The following is a 25,321-nucleotide window of genomic DNA, read 5'->3' as shown; positions in this document are numbered from 1 at the left end:
TCACAAATTTAGTATTCGAGGGCACTGTAGAGGGTAAAGGTCATAGAGGGAGGCCAAGAGATGAATACACTAAGCAGATTCAGAAAGTTGTCAGCTGCAGTAGGTACTGGGAGATGAAGAAGCTTGCGCAGGATAGAGTAGCATGGAGAGCTCCATAAAAGTCTTGCAATTTAAAAAGATGTGGTTCCGAAATCTGTCTTAACACAACATAATCAGTGTGAAATCTTCTACTGTCTACATTTGTCTTCCACATATACAACGTTCTTTCACAATTCTTAAAGTTATGTTCTGTGCAAAACACTACCAGACAGCTTCCTCTTTCGTCCTTTTTCCCCATTCCATATTCACCTGACCTAAAAAAAAGAGAGAGAGAGAGAGAGAGAGAGAGAGAGAGAGAGAGAGAGAGAGAGAGAGAGAGAGAGAGAGAGAGAGAGTGAGAGAGAGTGTTGGGGGGATAAAGATCATAAAGGGAGACCAAGAGATCAATACAATAGGCAGATTCAGAAGGATGTAGGTTGCAGCAGTTATTCAGAGATGATGAGGCTTGCACAAGATAGAGTAGCACGGAGAGCTACAGCAAACCAGTCTTTGGACTAAACACCAAAACAACATAAAAAGTAATACCATATTCATTTTCCAGCAAAGGCATCCACAATGTGAGTTTAAGAGGCACTTGGCACCTCCTGAAAAATGGGCACAGACTTTTTATTTATTACAGAAGTATCACACATTTGCAGCAATGACTGTCTGACACTATTAAACTGCAGATTCCGCACTGCCAACTGTGACAGGAAATGCAGTGACTTTAGCAGTCTCTTGGGCTTTTTGGTTGTCAAGTTGTATACGAAACTTGGTAAGGGCTGTACGAGGGAGCAACAGAGGAAAGATAGATGACTATTTCAGTACTGTTCTGGAAACCTTTGCAACCATTTTGACATCATAAGGTCATGGAAACCACTGCCTTACCAAGGAGTCAGCAAAATTTCTTGTGTACGACGTGACAACCAAAAAGCACTGATAAACTCTCTGCATTTCCTGTCACAATCAACAATGTTAAATCTGCAATTTAGTAGTGTCGCAGACAGTCACTGCGATAAATTCTTGATACTTCTGTAATGAATATAAGGTCTGTGCCTAGTCAGCAGGAGGTGCCAAGTGTTCCCTATTGACCTGCATTATGAGTACCTAAACTGGATAAAGAATATGCATTGTTTTTTGTATCACACAGAAAATTCAAATGTGGAAAAAAATTAAAATTACAAGGAGAGAGAATAATTGGCTACTACTTATCACCATCTAGTGAAATTCCTACTACTGCGGACAGAAAATAGCAGGCCTATCTCTTGGAACTAGATGTCCCTTACTCAGAGAGAGAATCAGGAATACCAGGTGAACAAAAGTTGGGGACGGGGATTAATCAGAGCTTGGTGCCTCTTGATCAAGGTTCTGAGTAACCTGCACCCTTCCTCTTTCTCATCTTCTCCAGCAGATTATCTTTCCTCCGTGAGGAACAAACATTTAGTTTCGAAAGCTATGATTATCATCCCCCCCCCCCCCCTCCCTCTTTGTGTGTTTCTATGAACAAGAACTCTGAATTCTGCCTACTGAAGGCTAATGATGGCCAGCCATTCTGGTATTTCCAGCAGAACCTCAATATTGATACAATGAGTGAAGACTCTTGAGGACTTATTTTGTTATACCCAAGCAGTCAAATTACAATAAGTTTTTTACTGTTTTCTCATATTAAACTGATATGTTTTTAGCTTATATTTGCTTGGAGAGACAAGTGCTACGTTACACACTTTTTACCACTGTACATCCTAAATTAATGATGATTACAACAATCCTGTAGCTAACTTTTATGCACGACCAACTGCAAATTTCTCACCTAAATAAAACACCATGTTTGCAATTGGCTGTTTCAAGTCAAACTTTTGCTCTTAGGTAAAGCTTCGTTATGTGCAGTATGTGCCCAAAAAGGTGGGCTTCCTACCTTACTGAGGAGTTGAGAATCCAGCTGGGAATCTAACTCTTTAAGCTGGTCATCAAGTGACTTGTTTGTTTCATCAAAACTCTTATTTGCTGCAACACTGCCGTACTTTGTACGAGTTGCAGCATAACTTGAAGTCAGAGGGCGATGGTAAGAGCTCAGCTTGCTTCCAGCAGAGTCACTACAGCTCCCTGTGTACGAACTGATGCCAGTACTACAGCTTGCTCCACTGACAGTGGAGAAAACACTGGTTGTAGACACAGGGTCTGTAAAATAAATATGCGCACTGTGTAAGGACAATAGCAAACCTCATCTACAGAAGCATAAAATTCAGATATTACAAAACCGAAGTTTTTAGTTTACTAATAAATGTGGTTTGCACACAGAACATTCTTCTAATCAAGCAATATGTTTTGACACCACTTATTTATAAATCAAAACAAAGGACACATTCCTAAACAAAAATTATGTTGAAGCTTCCAATGAGTGGAGGGCAAATGGCCCAATCCACATATTACAAACAAATAAAGTGGTTATAACCCCAATATTGTTTTGAATAATATAGTATATTAAACATGACCAACAAGTGAAAGATCACATCAAAAAAGTTACAAGGAGACCTAAAAGTTTCACATGGAATCTAAAACAAAGCAAGTATTGGCATTTTTCATATACATAAACCACTGTCAGATACAAAGAGACACATTGAGAACAAGAAAAGAATGTGTGAATATTCTCTTAAATAGTAGTCTGACAATTGAGTGGTGAACTGCCATGCTGCCAGTGAACCACTAGCTACATTTGATAATTTTTCTGCAATAGTGTGGTCATGTGGGGTGGAAATTAAACCCCATGAACTTTATTTGGGATCTAAATGTGACAGACATCATTGTTTTTGGTCATTCCCAAATCAAATATTTTTGTGAGCATTACACTGTGAATTTTTAAAAATGTAGGGTAAGTCTATTTTTACTGAAAAATGTCCCGTTAATGATCATCACCCTTAACTATGTGATTTTATACAAGGAGTTCATAGTCCCTAGTGACTTGTTAAGGCAGGTATCCACTAGCAAGTAACTTACACAAGTAACTGCACTTGTTGAGGGGTTTATGTTAGAACAAAAACTTGCAAAAATTTTATACATCTGCAAGTTGTTTACGCAAGTTAATTTCAGGAACTTCGTTGGAAATAATTCCACCTGTGTTTCCACTACAGTCATTGAGAAACAGGCAAGTGGAAGTTTACAGTGTCATGGTTAAAAACCAGAGCAGCCACCAATGTTCAATAATAATAATAATAATAATAATAATAATAATATTTTCATCGCTGAATGTATATGTAAGTTTCAACCATCTCTAGTCTATTGTACAATCAAATATTAGGAAACAGAATACTAAAATGTAGCAACTACATCATGAAGAGATCACCTTTTAATTATTCCTCGATATTTGCAATCAATATTTATTACTTTTACTGCTAATGTAATATGCCTATGTTTACGCTGATGTTAAAAAAATCAACTAAAATTTATAGACATCCTTACTGCCATTCTGTTTCCCCCTCTGGTGAAACTAGTTCAGACCTCCTTGGCTGACGATGCCCGCTTATATTTATTTGGCCGTTCAGATGTTACATTTTATACTTATGTCTCAGCCAACTTTACAGTTTTTGAAGAGTCCTCCAATACCTCACACAGATACGTAAATCACTTATATAAATCAAGACCAGAAGCAGGCCAAGCACCAAATCTTACGGGAAACTATTTTAATGTCTCCGACTCTGAATTTGATTTTATTACTACTATATTTTTTTAAATGCAGCCTTCAGACTTCTGTTGTTAAGGTAAGACTCCATCCATGCAAGGGGAACATCTTTAATGCTATATAATTACATTATCCCTATAGTCGAGAGTGCAGAAGAAGATCCCTGACAGTTCGCTGTGATGTTGCCAGCTTTCAACTGCGAAGTACTAATGGTTGCAGATGAAAACTGATTTTCATCCAGCATAAAATAGAGAGAGGAAACATACTTTACTTATACTGTAGCAGCTGATGTTATGTTGATGTCTTTGGCTCCCTGGTAGGAACACACCGAATCACATTTTGTATTTCATTGCAGGCAGTTATAAAAGTTGGGACAGCTCTGATTAAGAGTGTTTTCAAACTGTTCTGAACAAAGAAGAAGTACTGTAGAGCTTCATGCTAATCACATGTATAAATGTAAGGAACAAATACTTATTTATTTACATATTTGAAATCACTGTCACATTTCAGTACAGTGGCACTTGGTAAAGAGTGAAATGGTACAAATTCTTGTGATCGAAGAAATTTTATTAGTAATGTCTGCCCAACAGGTGGGAGAGAGGTAGCAGCGTCAAATTCTTATTGCCAGAGCTTGTAACAATGCTCAGAGTTATATCCCAGAAATCTCTGCAGAGGGTCGGAAGCTGAGGGCATGTGATACTATTAACTGTGATTAGTTTGTTGGATGAGGCATTAAACACTGTGGCCCCTTTGGTGCACTAGAGTGCTGTACAGTCCCAGCATTATGTTTCATCCCCATCCTTTATTTCATTCATTTCATCTATAACAAAATCATCAATATGTAGTACAAGCATTTACCACAGTTCTCAACATGACAAACATTAACATAAGCAATATTATGAGAAGGATAGACTGTTACTCACTGTAAAGATTAGCATGTTGTGATGTACATAGGTACATTGAAAGGATTGTTACACATTTAGCTTTCAGCCAAAGTATTAGAAAAGAAAACACACATTCGTACTTCCAAGCACACCTCACCACATTACTACTATTTCCAGCAGCTCCGACCGAAATGCAACTGCACACTGAATGAAAGAAGTAATCTGTAGTGCAGTAGGGATGGGGAAGAGATAGCAGAGCATGGGTGCTGGAGAGATGGGGGTGGGATGGTGATCAGGGAGGAAGATAGGGGGGGGGGGGGGGGGGGGGGGGGAAAGAAGAGAAGGAAAATGGAAAGATTGGGGGGTACAATGGCACAGAGTCATGCACAGTGAGGGTGACATGATGTGAATAGAGAGGAGGTGATAAGATGGGGGTGGGAGGGGGAAATGTTGGGCGGAGGGTGTGAGGACAGTAGGTTACCATAGGTTGAGGTCAGGATAACTTCAGGAGCAGAGAATGTATTGTAAGAGTAACTCTCATCTGCACAGTTCAGAGAAGCTGGAGGTGGAGAGAAGGATCCAGATGGCTCAGGTAATGAAGCAACCATTGAAATCAAGTGTGCTATATTGAGCCGCATGGTTTTCCACAGGGTGATGTACTTTGCTCTTGGCCATTTTTTGACAGTGACTGTTCATCCTGGTGGACAGTTGGTTGGTAGTCATACCAATATTAAAAGTTGTGCAGTGATTCCAGCAGAGCTGGTAAATGACATGGCTGCTTTCACAGGTGGTCCGGCCGCTGGTGGGGTAGGATAAATCTGTGACACGACTGGAATAGAAAGTGCTGAGTGAGTGCATTGGACAGACCTTGCACCTAGGTATCTCACAAGGATGTGATCATTATGGCAAGGAGTTGGGATTGGGAGTGGCATTGGGATGGACTAGGATATTGTGGAGGTTGGATGTATGATGGTGTACCACTTTAGGAGGAGTGGGAAGGATTTTGGGTAGGATGTCCCACATTTCCAGGGTATGATGATAGATGATCAAAGCCATGACGAAAGATGTGGTTCAGGTGTTCCAGGCCGGGGTGGTATTGGAGACAAAGGGGGCATTCCTTTGTACCTGGTTCTTGGGGGTGGTGGGAGGACAGAGGTATATGGGAATAGGGCAAAGGAAATCTGTTTGCAGACTAGGTTTAGGGATAGTGCTTGTCTGTGAAGGCCTTTGTGAGATCTTCAGCATACTGGGCTAGGGAGTTCTTGTCACTTCAGGTACGCTGTCCCTAGGTGACCAGGCAGTATGGAAGGGATTTTTTGGTGTGGAAGGGAATGCAGCTGTTGAAATGTTGGTGGTTGATGGATTTGACGTGGACAGAGATGTGGATGGACCCTTCAGAGAGGAGACAGTCAACATCCAATAATCGGGCATGCTGGGTTGAGGAGGACAAGGTTAAGTGGACAGGAGAGGTGTTGAAGTTAATAAGAAATGAGGATAGGGTGCCTCATCCATGAGTTCAGATCATGAAGATGATATCAATGAACCTGAACCAGACAAGGGGTTTGAGGTTTTGGGAGGCTATGAGGGTTTCCCCTAGATGGCACTTTAGCAGGTTGGCATAAAAGGGTGCCATATGGGTGCTCATGGCTGTGCCCCAAATCTGTTTGTGTACCTTTCCTTTCAGAGGAGAAGTATAAATGGCAGGGGCCTTGCACCAGGTAGTCACTGTGATTCACAATGATAGTGGTGGAACTCCTCTGTCTGCAGGTGGGATGGTAAAGCCGGGATCTGTTTCGAGGCTATGTAAGGCTGTCCTTTCTTCTACTGAACAGTTGGTGTTCTCGGGAAGGATGGTGAGCCCAAGCTGGGGTAAAGAATTCGTGGAGGGTGATCAGGGAGTGATTATGTGGGAGGGAGGAAGGATCATAGTTGCATGGCAATATGGACTGGGAGAGGCAGGGTTAAATGCTGGAATTAGGATGACCTTGATTGGAAGGATTAGTGGTAAAGAAGTGTTTCCATTACAGACATCGGTAGGAGGACAGTAGGTCTTTAAGAAGTACAACATGGTTAAATTTGGGTGTAGAGCTAAAACTTCTGCAGGACTGAAGATTTTGGCAGAAAGGTTAACAACGGGATCACAGGATTGTTTTGGCTGTGGACTTCATGGAATGTTGGTCGGGAGAGTTTTGGAGGATGTGTCAAGTTCAGTCAGCCATCTAGGCAGGGTCTGGTCACTATGAGGGGTTGACAAGGAGGATCACTGTGGGTAGGATATGGGTTAGACGATGGTGCCCCAAGGCAGCAGTAGCATTTAAGGAATAGGATGTGGGACTGGGTTTTACCCAGGGAAAGAGATACTTTTCTGAACTCGTGTGGAAAGATGAAGCACTAGTCCATTGTGCTTTGATTATCTATTATCATGCTCTGATGTGAGGGACATTCTACCCAAGATCCTTCCCACTACTCCTAAAGTCGTGTTCCGTTGCCCACCCAATCAGTCCCCACCCTCTAGCCACAGGGCTCATATCCCTGAAGAAGACCCAGGTGCAAGACCTGCCCAATCCAACCACCCAGCACTTCCTATTTGCATCCTTTCACAGGCATATCCCAACCTATCACATGCCACACAACCTATGAAAGCAGCCATGTCATACACCAGCTCTGCTACAACCATTGCACAGCTTTTTATACAGGTATGGTACCAAGCAGCTGTCTACCAGGATTAACGGCCACTGCTAAATTGAGGCCTAGAGCAAAGTAGATCACCATGTGACCAACATGCTTGGTTTCAATGGCTGCTTCACAAGTTGGATCCTTCCCTTCACACCTAGCTTTCCTGAACTTGTGACGAAGCACGCTAAGATAATTTTAATTCCCCTCTTGTTTTGCAATCTGTACCCTTGAATTTGTTTTGTTAGTTTTAACTAACTATCATTAACATAAAACTAATTATCATTAACATACATGAATATAACCTGCATTTCCATAAAAGAGAAAGATTGGTGCTCACAAGGGAACCTCCCCATCGCACCCCCCTCAGATTTAGTTATAAGTTACCGCAGTGGATAGGCCTTGAAAAACTGAACACAGATCAATCGAGAAAACAGGAAGTAGTTGTGTGGAACTATGAAAAAATAAGCAAAATATACAAACTGAGTAGTCCATGTGCAAGACAGGCAACAGTGTGTGCTCAGGAGCACAGTGGTCCCATGGTTAGCGTGAGCCAACTGCGGAATGAGAAGTTCTTGGTTCAAGTCTTCCCTCGAGTTAAAAGTTTACTTTCTCTATTTTCGCAAAGTTATGATCTGTCCATTTGTTCACTGATGTCTCTGTTCACTGTAATGAGTGTAGTGTGTTTTGCGACCGCACCGCAAAACCGTGCGATTAGTAGACGAAGGGACGTGCCTCTCCAATGGGAACCGAAAACATTTGATCGCAAGGTCATAGGTCAACCGATTCCTCCACAGGAAAATGTCTGATATATTCTATACGACACTGGTGACGGCATGTGCGTCACATGACAGGAATATGTTGTCGACCCACCTAACTTGTACATTTGGCGTATGGGTAAAAACATTCTTCTACGTTCCCCGATTTAGGTTTTCTTGTGGCTGTGACAATCACTCCCAAAAAAGTGATGAAAACGTAAGAGTTTGTCATATAAACCAAAAATAAAAAATTAAATTTGTTACTCGAGGAAAGACTTGAACCAAGGACCTTTCACTCCGTAGCTGCTCACACTAACCATGGGACCACTGTGCTCACAGTGTCCTGTATCTTGGACATAGACTACTTAAGTTTGTATATTTTGCTTATTTTTTCATAGTTCCACACAACTTCTTCCTGTTTTCTCGATTGATCTGTGTTCAGTTTTTCAAGGCCTATCCACTGTGCCAACTTATAACTAAATCTGAAGGGGTGGGATGGGGAGGTTCCCTTGTCAGTTTTAAAGTAAATAACACAAGATCTAATTTGGTGCTTAGTTTTATGTATGTAATTGATTTTGACTATTCCTAGTGAAATCAGCAATTGTTTCATAATTTAAATATAATTGTTGACATATAAACAAATATAAATTCTGTATTAATCATAAACATTTGTAAGATGAAATACTAGTAATCTTAAAGTAGCTATTTGGCTCTATTCGAAAACATGTTAGGAAAACCAGCCCTGAATTAATTCCCAGGCAATTAACAGTTTTGGCAAAAGTGTTGTTTACATAACTACATATGTTAATTTCATCATTTAAACAAATAATTCAACTTAACCCTTGAAGCAGGAGAAACTGTATAAAAGGAACAAATCTTTCGGCGCATTCAGTTAATTTAATGCAATAAGCTTCAATTGTAATTTCTGTAAATTTAACTTTGAACAAAATGTAGTTTCAAGCACCTTTTCTTATAATGATATATAAGGGCCCGATTTTTGGTCATGAGACAGTCAGTCCACGGCCGAGTTTCAGACAATTGACCTGCGCTGGTTACAACAACAACAATGCTTCAATTTAACCATGAAATAAGTGTTAAACTAGGCCGTATGTAAAAACAGTGACAGTCTGCTCCATACGTACCTGATTATTCTTCAAGAGCTGTGGACTTTGTGGCTATGTTTGTACTGCTCGTAGATGTTCAACAGTAGACTATTATAGCAGTATGTGGAGTTTCGTATGCAAACTACTAATGAGGCTTAAGGAAAGTTTAAACACTAGTGCACTGGCCATACAAATATAACTGTGTATTATTGGGGGGTTGTGAACTGTGAAATTAAAGTACTATGAAACACAACTGTGCACCTGTCGGCTACATAAATTGCAGTAGCCAGTGTCGAAATCCACAACCCATTTTTTCAGCCAGTGTAGTAATGCAGTACATGTACACCGAGGACAATAATCAACAAACAAAGAAATAAAAGCAGGAGGAACCTATAATGTCCCTTTCCATATATTTCACATGAACAATATAAATAACGACAAAAGAACTATACATGCGTAATGTTGTGTGAACTTTAATGCATAACTGTGATACGGACAAAGTGATGAAATAACTTTAAAGACAATTTATCGATTCTGAAAATAAATAAATAAATAAATAAATAAATAAATTAGAAAGAAATTATTCTCCATGATATAAGATCATATGTGTAAACTAAAGAACTGAACATTATAATCTTTGTTATATTATAAAAGGACTCTAAGACAATGAACTTAGATATCTTCTGATGTTTTCTTGTGTCTTAGCTATTGTTTGAGTGCAGAAGGTAAGATTGTATTGTGATAGCTTTTGTCTTGCTCTCATTTAATTACTAAAACATAACTGATGCGTAAAAGAGTTACGAAAATATAATAAACTACTGTATTTAATCTAAGCCGCGCTTTTTCCGGTTTCTGTAATCCAAAAAACCACCTGCAGCTTAGAATCGAGTGCAAAGTAGGCGGAAGTTCTGAAAAATGTTGGTAGGTGCCGCCACAACTAACTTCTGCCGTCGAATATATGTAGCACTAAAAGGCATGCTTTGCAGGCACAAAGATAAATACTGGCGCCAAAACCTCTGCGTCAATGAATAAATTTAAAAAAAAAGGTGGAAGACGAGCTTTTTTTCCTCCGAGCTGAGTTTCGACCAATGCATTTTCATACATTATCCATCAAAGTGAATACAAATTCCGTATTGTTAATTTTCGAATGTTGTAGCGCTTCAATGTACTACGAAAATCCGACTGGCAAGACTGTTAGGGAAGTTTGTCAATATGGCCAACTCTATGTTCTGAATTTTTTCCTACCTGTGAGAAGAGATGGTTGCTAACAGGAACTTTCATGAATTGTGAATCACATGCAGTATTCTCTTTACCATAAGAATAATATGGATATAAACATTTTGCCATGTATTCTTTCGTGTTTGCTGCTATCTCATTGAAATTCTGTCTGCCTAATAAATTACGAAACTAGAGTGAGACAATAGCAAACACGGAAGAATATACATATCATGTCATGTTTATATTCGTATTATTCTTAAGCGTAATAGTGATACAGTCAGAAATGAAGCACGGCAATTGTATAGATTTTAAAATCTAAGATGACTAATTTCTGTGCAGAATGTAATGTATTAAAGAGGCGTCTACAAAGATTTTCAAACGGAGAAAAGTTTTCGCTAAACTCTCCTTCAGAACATCTTCTATCAAACGCAGTCTATTATTTGGTTCTTGTTGATCATTATCAAAGAAAGCAGCAGTGTAAGTAAAAACAATTGTAAGCGGCGGTAGCACGCACAAAGGCAAGCCATGCCGCGAGCGAGCATTATCAGAATGCGACAAACAATGCACGACACAGTACAGTAATGCATTTTCAGCTAGAGTGACGTAAACACCTATAACAAAGAGAACGGCACTTATCAGATCAAAGAAAAATAAGCAATCAATTCAAACCAGACAAAGCACATGAAAAAGGAAGGGTACCCGTATAAATACAGACGGAGCGCCTGACACATAGCAATACCTGGTAAAGCGTAAATGCTAAGCTTACGTCTCCGACCAAACTAATGTAGCTGTATCGTCATTCATTCGACCTAATTTGTGTCTCATATTACAATGGACCAACTTTGTTTCGATTTGGAGGTGCGGCCTAGAACTTTTCTCTCCCCTTGAATTTTGAGTCTCAAATTTCAGGTGCGCCTTAGATTCGGGAAATTTTTTTTCCCTTTGATTTAGAGTCCCATTTTTCAGGTGCAGCTTAGATTTGAGTGTGGCTTAGATTCGAGTAAATACGGTAATCTGGAGTGCAGAGTAATCATTTAAGGAACTCACACCACATATGTTATAACACAAGAGTTTGTGTAGCATTTTTTGCAGCTGCTGCAAAGCTAGTGCTATCATCTTTGAATGAGAAAGCTGGTCACCATTATGTGGCGCATTTAAACTTTTTATTTCCACAGGAAATACAATGAAGCTGGAGCAGAAGAACTTATTTAAAAATACTATCAAAATTAATTAGCATCAAATCACAAGATTTATTTTATCACAAAGTGATTATTTTAAGTGATACAATTTATTATAGGTCAGGTGCCGTTTTGCATAAATTTTATTACGCTAACATATCTGATATTATTTGTAGGGAGCCTGGCACTCATATTCAATCAGAATTTAAAGTTTAATTTGGCAACCTGCAAATATAATACTGCTTATTTGTAATTGTTTCTTACAAGGTTTTATGAAAGATAGCTTTACGAAATTTAACTACACAGACTTAATAGAACCCTCATAACTCGTAGCAGAAAGAGACATTACAAAACGTCACGAACTGCACAGATGGGAGTTTTCCTTACAACACATTATCCACTCCTGGAATTATCCTGCACTCAACCTAATGTAACCTACTGTCCTCACACCCTCCACCCAACAGTTTCCACCCCCACCATCCCATCATCTGCTCTCTATTCAATGCATCCACCAATCTTTCCCCTTCCATGCTCCACTACTTTTCCACCTCCCTCCCCCCACCTCTCTGCCCTACAGCCATCTGATATTGCACTGGACAGCACTACCATGCCACCATCCAGCTCTAGCACACTCCAGACAGTGGTCTTGTCTCCTACGCCCATACTCTGCTATCCTTCCCTCCTCCCTGCTGCATCCCAAATTGCTGCTTTCGTTCAATGTGAAAGCTGCACTTTGGTCGGAGCTGCTGGTGATCATATGTGCACGCGGTGTTCTTGCTTGTGTGAATGAGTGTGTGTTTTCTTTTCTGAAAAAAACTTTGGCTGAAAGCTAAATGTGTAACAGACTCTTCGTTGTGCCTGTTTGCAACTCATGTGTCACGTGTCTTCTTTACAGCGAGTAGTAATCTATCCTTTTGCTAATATTGTTGATATTCCAAGCAGAATTTTCCATTATTTGACAAATTAACCATAGATACATAACACATTAGATACATAGCAGCTCAGAAGAAGGCAATAATCAAGATTATTGCTTGTAAAAACATAATATTATGGCAGTAACAAAATTACCTCTATTTCTAAAATGTGAGGCACCTCTTAGGTTTTGGTAACGATGAAATTATGAACTCACTGTTTACGATAGTCATTTGACTTCATACATGTTAAAGTATAACTTATTCCACGCACATATCCTGTAAATTTTGTAATCTACGAGTTTATACTGTGTGTGTGTGTGTGTGTGTGTGTGTGTGTGTGTGCGTGTGTGTGTGTGAGAGAGAGAGAGAGAGAGACAGAGAGAGAGAGAGAGAGAGAGAGAGACAGAGAGAGAGAGAGAGAGAGAATGGACACACTAGCATTTGTTTCCTCTACATGATGTGCAGTTGTCTTTGTTCTAACCATCGTAACTCCGTTATTTGTTTCACTGGTGTAATTCAGTATTTAAACTGGTTATCATTTATACATATACTTTCAGAACCCATACAGAAATGCAGGTATCCATAAAACAAAGTGATAGAACAGCTACAATAGAGGCAGAGTAATTATGAAAATGCAACTACTTTATTGTATTTCTACTGGTTTTACTAAGGAAAGAAACTTCTTACCGAGTTCCTCTCTGGAAACTGAAGTTCCCAAAACGCCAAGATCAGAATTGCCATGTAGACTGGGATGAGGGGTGTGATGAGGTGAACATACCAGCATGCTCGGAAAACTAGACACATCTTTATCATATGTGTGTTTCTGCAGCACCCTGATCATCGCATCACGTTCTGCAAGCTTTGATTCTAGGTCCTTTAACCTATGCAGGGTAAAATTATAAATAAGTAAAATGGTACATTATCTGAAAGTGGATTAATCATTAATTCAAAAAATACATGCTACAATGTGAATTTAGCAATATTTAATGTAATAGTAATTGTCAAATACTGCAATTTGAATATGAAATGCCCCACCCATAGGAAAATAAAGCATTTAAAATTGTACCTGGACTCTAGATCAGCTACTTTTTTCTGAGCTGCATGGACTTCATCCATGTGGCGTATCTTTTCAGATCTTGCTTCAGCAATCAATTTTTCAGTTTCCTGGCTTGTTTTCTCAAGGGCAGCTATTTTTGCATCCCTTTAAGAAAATTGTACATTTAATTAAGTATAAGTCCATGTCCAGATTGTGACTAAAATTTTCAGTTTGGTTTAGGCAAATACAACAGGTCACTTCCTTCCGTTTATCTATTTCTTATGAACTACAATAAATAGGTCTTAAACTAAAGACTGACTAGTTGCGATTCCAAAAACTAATCCCAAGATTACATTGCACAACTATCACAGATTTAAACAAACTTAATGTCTAGTGGAGAAGTAAAGTCTTAATACAAGTGACAATCAATATTGAGTGTGTATGAGGGTGTTTGTTGTCGAATTCTGACGAAGGCGTTACTGACCGAAAGCTATATTTGTGACAGTCTTTTTGTAGTGCCTATCTGCGACTCAGTATCTCCACTATATGGCGAGTAGCAACTTCCATTTTCACAATATTGTTACATTCCATCCTGGATTTTCCATTGTTTGACAAGATATTTTTACTAGATTTGAAAGCAAAATTTTATCTTCCAAACTGATGAGAAAATCTATGAAGTCGAGATATTAAAAAAAAAATTATGTACCGCTCAGTCAATGGATCAAAGTCACCTATCCAGTCACTGATATGGACACCAAGGTAGAGGATCACAAAGAGAAGAGTGAAATAGTGAATTCTGTTATTTCAGTGGAGAAGATCAAATACGAAGGAAGTTTATTATTTAACATTCCATTGATGGAGCCGTCATTAGAGTGTCGCTCTTGGGATGGGATATTGCCCCTGCAAACAAATTTTTATATACTTTTTTGAATAGATATATGTTTCATTCTTTTTGGAGGATTTGTGAGTTAGGTATTTAGTTTCACTACGACAACCCTGTGTTCCCTAATCCTCGTATTCATTTTGATGCTTGCTATTAGCTCAGGATTATTTGTTGCTAAGAGATCAAGTGTGTTTTCACAGAACAACGTTCAGGAAAATCGAAGCACATAAAAATAAGTCACCCAGGAATGAAATAAAAAGGAAGTGCAGGAAAGACAAGATGAAATGGCTGCACAAAAAATGGGAAGAAAGACTGTCAAGGGTTGATTCAGCATATGGAAAAATCAAAATAACCTTCGAGGAAATTAAAAGCAAGGGTTTCAAAATTAAGAGTGCACACTAATTCCACTGTGAAGTGCAGGGGACTGAAAACATAGGCGGAATAAGTGCACTGAAGACTTCTACGAGGGAGAGAACTTGTTAGACAACATGACTGCAGAAGAAATGGGAGTCGACGTGGACAATTTAAGGGATCCATTGTTAGAGCCATAGTTTAATATAGTTTTGGAAGACTTGCAACCAAATATGGCAGACGCAATAGACAAAATTCCTTCTGAATTTGTGAAATAATTAAGGGGGGGGGGGGGGGGGGGCAACCAAGAGATTATTCAAGTTGGTGTGTAAAATCCACAATTTTGGAGACATACCATCAAACTTTTGGGAAAATATCATCTATATGATCTCTAAGATTGCAAGGGCATATAAAAGTGGGAACTATCGCACAATCTGCTTTAATGTCTCCCACATGTATGTAGCTGAAAAGGATAACACACATTAGAAAAGAAGGAAAATTTAGGATCTGTCAGACAATGATCAGTTTGTCTTTCAAAAATGTAAGGGCACCAGAGAGGCAGTTCTGCTGCTGTGGATGATTCTGAAAGCAAGCCTGAAGAAAAATCAAGACATGTTCATAGTATTTTTCAGTCTGAAAAAGCACTGAACAATATAAAATGGTGCAAGATGTTCAAAATTCTGAGAAAAATGTAATAACAAAAATGGATATTCCTAGATGGAATAATACACAAGATAAGAAAAGGCAACCTCTCACCTATATCTGACTGATGTGTGGCTCAGAAAACATGCAACAGAAAATAATATTCACACTAGCTTTCAAAGTTCTTCCTCTTTCTCTAGCAAAAGTAAACACACAATCATGCACACAACTGCCAGAATATACACACTCTTGGCTGCGGCAAGACTGCATCAGTCTAGGCTCAGCCACAGGTGTTCAAAGAGAAGTCTGCTAGTATCAAGCATCAACAAATTTCTGAGCATGTATGTTTGTATCACAGAACCATTTGGCAGTGAGTTATGAACTGTAGGAAAATCAGAAAAGAACAGAATCAAAGCATTTAAGATGTGGTGCTATAAAAGGAAGTTGAAAATTGGGTGGACTGATGAGTTTAGGTATAAAGAGGTTCCCCACAGTACCAACAAAGAGAGAAACATATGGAAAACACTGGCAAGAAGAAGGGACAAGGTGCCAGGACATGTGTTAAGAACACCAGGGAATAAATTACATAGTAGTAGAGGGATCTGTAGGGAACTGCAGAGGAAGACATACATCGGAATCCATCCAACAAAGTGGATTCAAAGAAGACAAAGTGTACTCAGAATGAAATGTTTTTAATTAAAAACTGAACAATTAATTTTTTCTTATAACAAATATTTGCAACTTGAATAAAGGCATATTGCTGCGGTACATATCCACCTGCAGGTATTAAATCGCTTAAAAAAAAAAATAAAATAAATAAATAAAAAAAATAAAAAATAAAAAAATCTAGCATTAAGATTATTATTGGCAGACTGAGTTGTCCAAGGGGTGCAAGTTGGTAAGACACACTCAAAACCTTCATTTTAATATTGAGAACTGTAGATTTTTCTATGATAATTACATAATAAACAACAATTTATTATTACAGATTCACAGGAGTTGAAGCTGGCAACAATTACTCAGTGATGAATGTGCCATCTATTGCTTAGTACATCAAAGAAGCATTCTACAAAATGATTAACATAAATTAGCTTGTAACTGATAACTCTTTTTATCAGTCCAACTACATTACGTCATGGATCCAATGTTACAGTCTGTGCCGAAAGACCGAAACCTTAGTTTCAAAACCACAGAAAAAGCACACTTACTCAGTCTTCATTTACAGGGACCTGTTTAACCACTTGTCAGTAGCCTCTTCCCAAAAATTTGTAATTTTCAATTTGTTTGTGTCACTACTTATGCCATCAGGATCTATGCCTGAAGAAGAGAAACTGCAATTTGCCTCACACTTCCTCTACTGTAACAAAATTGGTGCACAAAACAGTCTGTGGCAAAAGAGCTCAGAACCAGCATAGCCTGGGTTCTTTATCCACATTTAATTTCTCATCTATTGCTAAAATTCTTCAGTTTCACTATAGTCTTCTTCGTTTCTGAAAGATGGCACAAATGCGGGCAAATCATACAGTCTTTGTCTCTGTTTTTTATTGGCCAAAGTAAAGTACATATAGGTAATGACAAATATACATCCTATTCTGTGTACCTTATGCTATTTTCCAAACAGTCCCCACACCAGTTAACCCATCTGTCACATTGCAGAACTAAATTTAAGATGCCCCTGCGGAGGAATTCGTCCACCTCAGTACAGAACCACCGTCGGACTGCTTTCTCTGTTTCATTACTTGTGGATCGCTGCACTCCCATACAATATGCCAAGCTACTGATAAATGGCCATGATGTGCACTCACTGATCTGCTTTCACCGTTGCATCCACAGGGGACATGCTGTCATCGGTCAGTGACGAACGCAGCCTCCCCGACCACTCATTGTCATCCAAGACTTCACGGCCTTTGTCAAACTCCACACCACCACCACCTCACAGTTCTCTAAGTGAGACAGTTTTCCCAAAGTGTGAGTTGCATTTCACTGTAGGTCTTGATGGGCGTTCATCCCTTGCTCCATAGAAAATGAATCACACTTTGCTGCTCTAATGCTGTGGATGTGTGAAACACAACTGCTATCTTCAACAACTGACAATAGTGGCATGCAGCGAACCTACCAGGAGATAAGGCCGGTGCGAACCAAGAAAGGCCCAACACCAGGAATGGATATGTTGACTTTGCATTTACAGCCATAATTTGGCTAAAATTATAGTGGCAAAGACTTTATGATATGCCCTCTTAATTCGGCTGCAAACAGACGGACAGACTGACGATTTCTATTACTGAGCAAATATTTTATTATAATGAGTAGAAACCTTTGTCAAAAATGATAAACCTGAAAGATAGGTGTGTGTGTGTGTGTGTGTGTGTGTGTGTGTGTGTGTGTGTGTGTGTGTGTGTGTGTGTGTGTGTGTAGGGCCAAAAAAATTATTTTATACTTCAACTTCTTTCAGGTAAAATAGTGCAGAACATATGGAAAACTGCTTTCAGTTCTTTCAATGGAGCAGCATCACTATATGCAGCATAACCAATGAAATATATTTCTCACAGAACCTGAAGCTATCGAGCCTGAAACTATTCAAACTGAATTTAAACAGCTACAAATCCTACACCATGTACTCTTACCGACCACAGTCATAAGAAGCCAAAGTAAGATTATAAACAGCAGCTGCTAGACATTTTGAAACAGAAGAAAAAATGAGAAATAAAATGCTATAATGTTAGTATCCACAAAGAGAAATTTAAACATGTATTGCTGTAATGGATAGTTAAAACTCTAATTTTAGCTGTAATCAGATATCACACACAATACAACTCGTGCAGAAGAAAACCATTGCGAGTGTACTCACTCTTGTTGGTTTACTTTTTTTAAAAATTATTTTCTAGTCACAGCGAAAGCACCACATGGCTTTTTATGTTACACAACAAAATGCAGCATTACAGACCTAATCTTAAGACACTAAGCATTTTCAGCGAGGCATATAGAGACTTCTGACACATGGGCAACTATATCAAATCTACAAATATTTTCTGTGCTCATGAAAATAAAAAACACACTGTAGAATAACTGGAGTTATTTTAGTGACCTGGCACACAGAATGTGTTTTAACTCCCTGCTGCACTATGCTCTGTCTCCTTATACACACATTGAATCTTTTGCCCTCATGAACCGGATCCACATGTACAATGCCACCTCAACCTCTCCAACCTGCTCACTTACTACTCCCAGCTTTGAGTACCACTGTCCACTACCTCTACAAACTCCAAACCATCAACTGTCTCCTCATAGCTGACAAAACCTGTCTTGCAGACCTACTACATTTACCTCACCCTCCAAAACACCGTCCCACCACCACACAGAATCCAGAACCTCAACAGAACCGAAACACAGTCATGAACTTTTCCTCCAAAAGCCTTAGCCCCACAGAAATACCAGTCCTTTCCAAAGGCCTCACCTTTTGCCCCACTCCCAAATTCAATCATGCACAACTTGTTAAATACTTTTTCTCCTACTGTGCAAGACCCTACAGTGAACACACATTTTTGCTATCAGCCTTACCAATCAGACTCAACCAAGACCAGTGTTGAACCCTGCCTGACTCAGTTCACTCGTCCATCCAACCGTGATCCATCCCCACTGCCCCAAGTCACTTCCAGTTAACTTTCCAGAATTTCTTAACAACCACATTGCCTCACGATCATTCCCCAAATCTCTCAACATGCCAACTAACCTTACAGCCACAGAAAGAACTGCAGTCCACCTAAAAACTGATTCCAACCTTTTATATCTACGTCTACAGTAAAAGCCCGCTTTTATGTTTCCAGAATTAATGTTTTCCCATGCTCCCGTCAAATTTCCTATGTCCACAATGTTAATTCACACCTGATTTTGTGTCAACATAGTTATAATTTTCCCATAATTTACGCTTTATGAAAAAATATTTGTAGGGGGAAAAAAACTGATGTAAAATGACACTGGCATGATGTCGGCCATCAAGTAGTGTTTATGAACATTATGTGGTTAAGTTTCTTGACACTAGGCTGCTCTACTTAGTAGATGTAAACCAATAAATGTGTAAAAGTTTGAATAATTCATGCCATATCTCCTGTCACTGCCAGACTTTAATCTGCATCGTGGCTGATAGGAGCAACTAGGTTCATATGAAAAAAGGTACCATGACTAATCCCATTTATTTCCAAACTTTTTCTACAGTGCACACACAGTTTTATGATTATTGTAATCGTCATCACACTTCTGTCGAACTATATTTAGTGTGAAACTTCCTGGCAGATTAAAACTGTGTACCGGACCGAGACTCGAACTCAGTTGGTAGAGCACTTGCCTGCGAAAGGCAAAGGTCCCGAGTTCGATTCTCGGTCCGGTACACAGTTTTAATCTGCCAGGAAGTTTCATGTGAGTGATAGTTTGCATATGTGTGGTTTTCTACACAACTGAGGAAGCACAATACCAGATAACCTCAAAAAGACGACTACAGTTCAAGAGACACAGAACTGTACATAAGCAAACACCGCACAAAATACTTATGTAAATATTTTCACTTGATATAAAGAAAAAGATTATCAAAACACATTGTGCTAAGCATGAAAAAATATTTAACTGATGCAGTGTTTCATTATTTAAATAACGAATGACAGCTGCAGGTGTTCCAGAAACATTGATAATGACGAATGGTAAAACCATTATTAGTTCAGAAACAAGTCCCTAACATGAATATTTTGATGACTATTATGTGCACATACATAAAATGAGAAAATGCAAGGGTGTATCCTATACATAATGTTTACAGCTTAAAACATTATTTACCACATTTTACATTTTCCTGCATTTTACACAATTTTTATTGGAGTCCCTTGAAAAGTGTAAAAGCAGGGTTTCACTGTACATCTACACAGATACTCTGCATATCACACCTGAGTGCCTGGCAGAGGGTTCATCGGACTACCTTCACAATAATTCTCTATTATTCCACTCTCGAACAGCGTGCAGAAGAAACAAGCACCTACATCTTTCTGTGAGAGCTCTGATTTCCGTTATTTTATAATGGTGATCATCTCTCCCTATGAAGGTCGGCACCAACAAAATATTTTCGCACTCTGAGGAGAAGTCGGTGACTGAAATTTCATGAGAAGATTCTGTCACAATTAAAAATGCCTTTGTTTTAATGGTGTCCATACCAAACCCTGCACCATTTCCTTGACACTCTCCCCCCTATTTCGTGACAATACAAAACATGCTGCTTTTCTTTGAACTTTCTCAATGTACTCCATTAATCCTATCTTATAAGGATCCCAGACCACACAGCAGTACTTCAAAAGATGACGGACAAACTTAGTGTAAGCAGCCTCTTTAGTAGATCTGTTACATTTTTTAAGTGTTCTGCCAATAAAACACAGAGTATGGTTTGCCTTCCCCATAACATTTTCTGTGTTTTCTTTCCATTTAAATTGTTCATAATTGTAATTCCTAATTATTTAGTTGAATTTACAGTCTTTAGATTTGGCTGATTCATTGTGTAACCGAAATTTAATGGACTGCCAATTTACGCGTCATTCAGATATCTTTTCTAAATCGCTTTGCAATTTGTTTTGATCTTCTGAAGAGTTTACTACTCGATAAATGACAGCATCATCTGCAAACTACCTAACATGGCTGCTCAGATTGTCTCCTACATCATTTATAGAGAAAAGGAACAACAGAGGGCTTATAACACTATCTTGTGGAACACCAGAAATCACTTCTGCCTTACCTAGTGACTTTCCATCAATTACTACGAACTGTAACACCTCTAACAGGAAATCACGAATGCAGTAACTTAACTGAGATGATATTCCAGAAGCGTGCAATTTCACTACAAGCCACTTATTTGGTACAGTGTCAAAAACCCTTTGGAAATCTAGAAATATGGAATAATTTTGAAATCCCTTGCCAAAAGCACTCAACACTGTGTGAGTGAAGAGTTAGTTGCGTTTTGTAAGGAGGATGTTTTCTAAATCTGTGCTGACCATGTGTCAAGAGACGGTTCTGTTTGAAGTAATTCATAATGTTCAATCACAATATATGTTCCAAAATTCTTCTGCATATCGACGTTAACAATATGGGCCTGTAATTTGGTGGATTACTCCTACAAGGACCAGAAGACTTGCTTTTATTAAGTGATTTAAGTTGCTTCACTACTCCGATGATATCTACTTCTAAGTTATTCATGTTAGAAGCTGTTCTAGATTCCAATTCTGGAATATTTACTTTATCTTCTTTGGTGAAGTATTTTCGAAAGGCTGTGTTTGTAATTCTGCTTTAGCAGCACTGTGGTCAATAGTATTTCCATTGCTATTGTGCAGAGAAGGCATTGACTGTGTCTTGCTGCTAGCTGCCTACATTATGACAAAGCCTCCACCAATGTTGTCTTGAACCGTAATGATTGCTTGGCAGAAGGTCTCTGCTGGCTGTCGGACACTTCCACCTAGAAATCCTGCCACAGTGACCCCATTCCAGAAATCCAGCACCATCTCCAGTCTCTAGTCAAATCCTTTGGCCCATCCCAGAACCTCTCCCACGAGTTGATCTCTCTGCTCCTCACTACCAATCCCCGCACTCCTACCTTCTATATGCTTCTTGAAGTCCATAAACACAACCACGCAGAACACCTAATTGTGGCCGATTACTGTTTCCCCACTGAGAGAAATTCTGCTCTCGCAGACCAACAGTTTTAGCCTATTACCCACAACCTACCCTTCTACATAAAATACATAAATTATTTTCTTCACCAACTCTCCACAGTTCCTGTTTCTTTACCAGACAGTGCCCAAGCTTGTCACTATTGGTGCTACCTCCCCTTACACTAACATCCCTACTGCCCATGACTTTACTGCTATTGAAAACTACCTTTCCCAACATCTGATGGATTAAAAACCAACAATCTCCTAGTCGCCATGACCAACTATATTGTCATCCACAATTACTACTTCCTTGAAAGCATTACCTATGAACCAAGTTCCGTCGTTTTATAATCTGGTGAATGCGGAATCACTTAAAGGCTATTGGGTGTTCTAGGGAAGGGTGCTGCTTATGTCACTGTAGAGCTTGCCGACACACTTTAATTGCCTTAGTGACTTCTGGCACATACCAAGTGACTTTCTTTTGTCGGGGACACCCTAAAGAACAAGGGATCACATTTTCTGCTGCAGAAACGATCGTTTTAGTGACCTGCTCAATGGCAATATTGATGGCACCACACCAGCGAGATTCAGCGGCGGCAGCGGAGGTGAAGGCTTCTGAGTCTGCCTTGTTTAAAACCCATCTGGTTAGGTGTCTGTGGGCATGACACGGGGGGAGCGACAGAAAGATGGGGAAATGGTCACTACCACACAGGTCGTTATGTGCTCTCCAGTTGATAGGCAGGAGACGGCCAGGACTGCAAACAGAGATCAATGGCCAAATATGTGCCATCTGCCACACTGAAATGTGTGGGGGCATCTGTATTTAAGAGGCAGAGGATGAGTTGACAGTAAATTCTCGACCTCCCTACTTCTGCCAGTAAGCATGACGCCACCCCACAAGGGGTTATTAGATTAGATTAGATTTACTTTCATTCCAATTTATCCGTAGTGAGGAGGTCCTCCAGGACGCAGAACATGTCAGAAAAACAATAATACATGACAAATATTTACAACTGAAACAAATAAGATAATGTACCTTCCACAGGTCCCATGTGGAATGATGATCATTTTTTTTAATGAACACGATATGAAAATCGTTTTACAAACACTAATACACCGAATTTAAAATAAAAACTTTTATTTATTTATAAGGTAATAAACTTTTAATAGAACTACTATAATACTTATTTACAATGAATACATTTCTGCACTGAAATAGTGCAGAAGTTAGATTGTACTTACACACACACACACACACACACACACACACACACACACACACACACACACACACACACAATCCGTTGGTTCTACTAAGAAATTCATCAATGGAGTAGAAGAAGTAGGCCACCAATAACTCCTTTAGGCTTCTCTTAAACTGAATTTCACTGGTTGTTAAGCTTTTTATGGCTGCTGGCAAGTTTTTGAAAATGTGTGTTCCTGAATAATGCACACCTTTTTGTACAAAAGTAAGTGACTTTAAATCCTTGTGAAGATTATTTTTAATTCTAGTATTGATTCCATGAATTGAGCTGCTGGTTTAAAAAAGTGATATATTTTTAATGACAAATTTCAGTAAGGAATAAATATATTGGGAAGCAGTAGTTAGTATCCCTAGTTCCCTAAATAGGCTTCTGCATGATGTTCTTGAGTTCACACCACATATAACTCTTACTGCATGTTTTTGTGCCTGGAAAACTTTACCTTGGCTTGATGAATTGCCCCAAAAAATAATCCCATATGACACTATGGAATGAAAGTAAGCATAGAAGCATAGTATGCCAGCTTTTTCATTTTTATATCCCCTATGTCTGATACAATTTGCATTGCTAACAGAGATGCTGGAAGTAGAGTGGGAAGACATATGGCTGTACTACGCTTCATGGCATCTCATCCGCCCAGATGCCGCCCACTCCAACCAGTGGCCTTCCCCACTGGCACCACCCAGCGCAGCATAGGCCACCTGGCAGGATGGCCATTGCCGGGAGTCCCGATGCCTCAGGGTGAAGAAGTGAAGTGTTGTGTTGTGTGACGAGGGCCTACCGTCGGGTAGACCGTTCGCCTGGTGCATGTCTTTCGATTTGACGCCACTTCGGCAACTTGCGTGTCGATGGGGATGAAATGTGATGATTAGGACAACACAACACCCAGTCCCTGAGCGGAGAAAATCTCTGACCCAGCCGGGAATCGAACCCGGGCCCTTTGGATTGACAGTGTCGCGCTGACCACTCAGCTACCGGGGGCGGATATGCCTCAGGGTGACGGGCATCTACTCCTTGGCATACATGGGGAGTTAACAGCACAGGCATCAGCAGAGCGAACCCTGTGTGGTCAGGGGGCTAAAACCAACAGGGTACATGGTGGCCCTACCACTACGAACTGGCTATACCATGCTGGGTATTGGGCGCAAACGAACTAAGAAATCAATTATCGTCAACAGCGCAGAAAGCGATACTGCACAGAGGATGGAAGAAAATGCACCCAGGAGAGTGACCTTGCCCAACAGCTGGGAATGAGCAGAAGTGCAGATCCACATCGACGAAGGATGCGATAGGCCTCAGCGCAGATGGACACTGCACCATGTAAGACGCCCTTCCTCAACAGGCTCGCTCTTCAGGAAGACTTTGATCACATACAGGCCGAAACACGCAAGACTCCTTTTAGTCGCCTTGTAAGACAGGCAGGGATACCTCAGGCCTGTTCTAACCCTGAGACCTGCAGAGGGGCTTTATTCATGACTGAAGCTACTGTATGATCAATTCACTGTTGCTCTACAATTTCAGAACAACACTGAGAATGTACTGCAAATAAAACATTACAATCTTGTTACACCAGAACATGATATTTGGATTTTTGGCGTAAATTTGATGGATAATAGACTTGTGAAGCAACACTCCCTCACACTCTCTCTCTTTCAACCATCTGATTATTCTTAATGAAATACCCACATTCAATAATCACATTTCGTACTGGCAAGCCCTTCTTACCACCACCACCACCACCACCACCACCACCACCACCACCACCACCACCTTGGTGATGTAAGTAGATGAAGGCTGTGTTCTCAGCAGTCCACGGTCAGGATCTGAGAACCATGTGATAGTTGACTGATCTGTGTCATCCTCAGTCATCAATCACTGAATGCAGTTTGGAGGGATATGGTGTCCACACACAACACTCAAGGCCATCATTGACGTTCTGACCTTGGAGCTGCAGCCTCTCAACCAGGTAGCTCCTCAACTGGAATCAT

General features: G+C 39.7%; 1 protein-coding gene across 3 annotated transcripts in view; it reads right to left on the bottom strand.

Moving 5' to 3' along the window:
- LOC126284113 (angiomotin-like protein 2) overlaps positions 1–25,321 on the bottom strand; it is a 143,350-nt gene that overhangs the window by 20,459 nt on the left and 97,570 nt on the right. For all 3 annotated transcript variants that reach the window (XM_049982800.1, XM_049982792.1, XM_049982780.1), the window contains exons 10-12: positions 13,549–13,683; positions 13,170–13,363; positions 1,994–2,256 (exon numbers count right to left, since the gene is read on the bottom strand). In XM_049982800.1, the coding sequence (XP_049838757.1) occupies positions 1,994–2,256; positions 13,170–13,363; positions 13,549–13,683 (592 nt within the window). The remainder of the gene's footprint in view (positions 1–1,993; positions 2,257–13,169; positions 13,364–13,548; positions 13,684–25,321) is intronic.

This window comes from Schistocerca gregaria, chromosome 1 (assembly GCF_023897955.1).
Source record: "Schistocerca gregaria isolate iqSchGreg1 chromosome 1, iqSchGreg1.2, whole genome shotgun sequence".
Lineage (NCBI taxonomy): Eukaryota > Metazoa > Arthropoda > Insecta > Orthoptera > Acrididae > Schistocerca > Schistocerca gregaria.
Note: the sequence above shows the minus strand (reverse complement) of the source record. Positions and strands in the feature narration are given on the sequence as shown.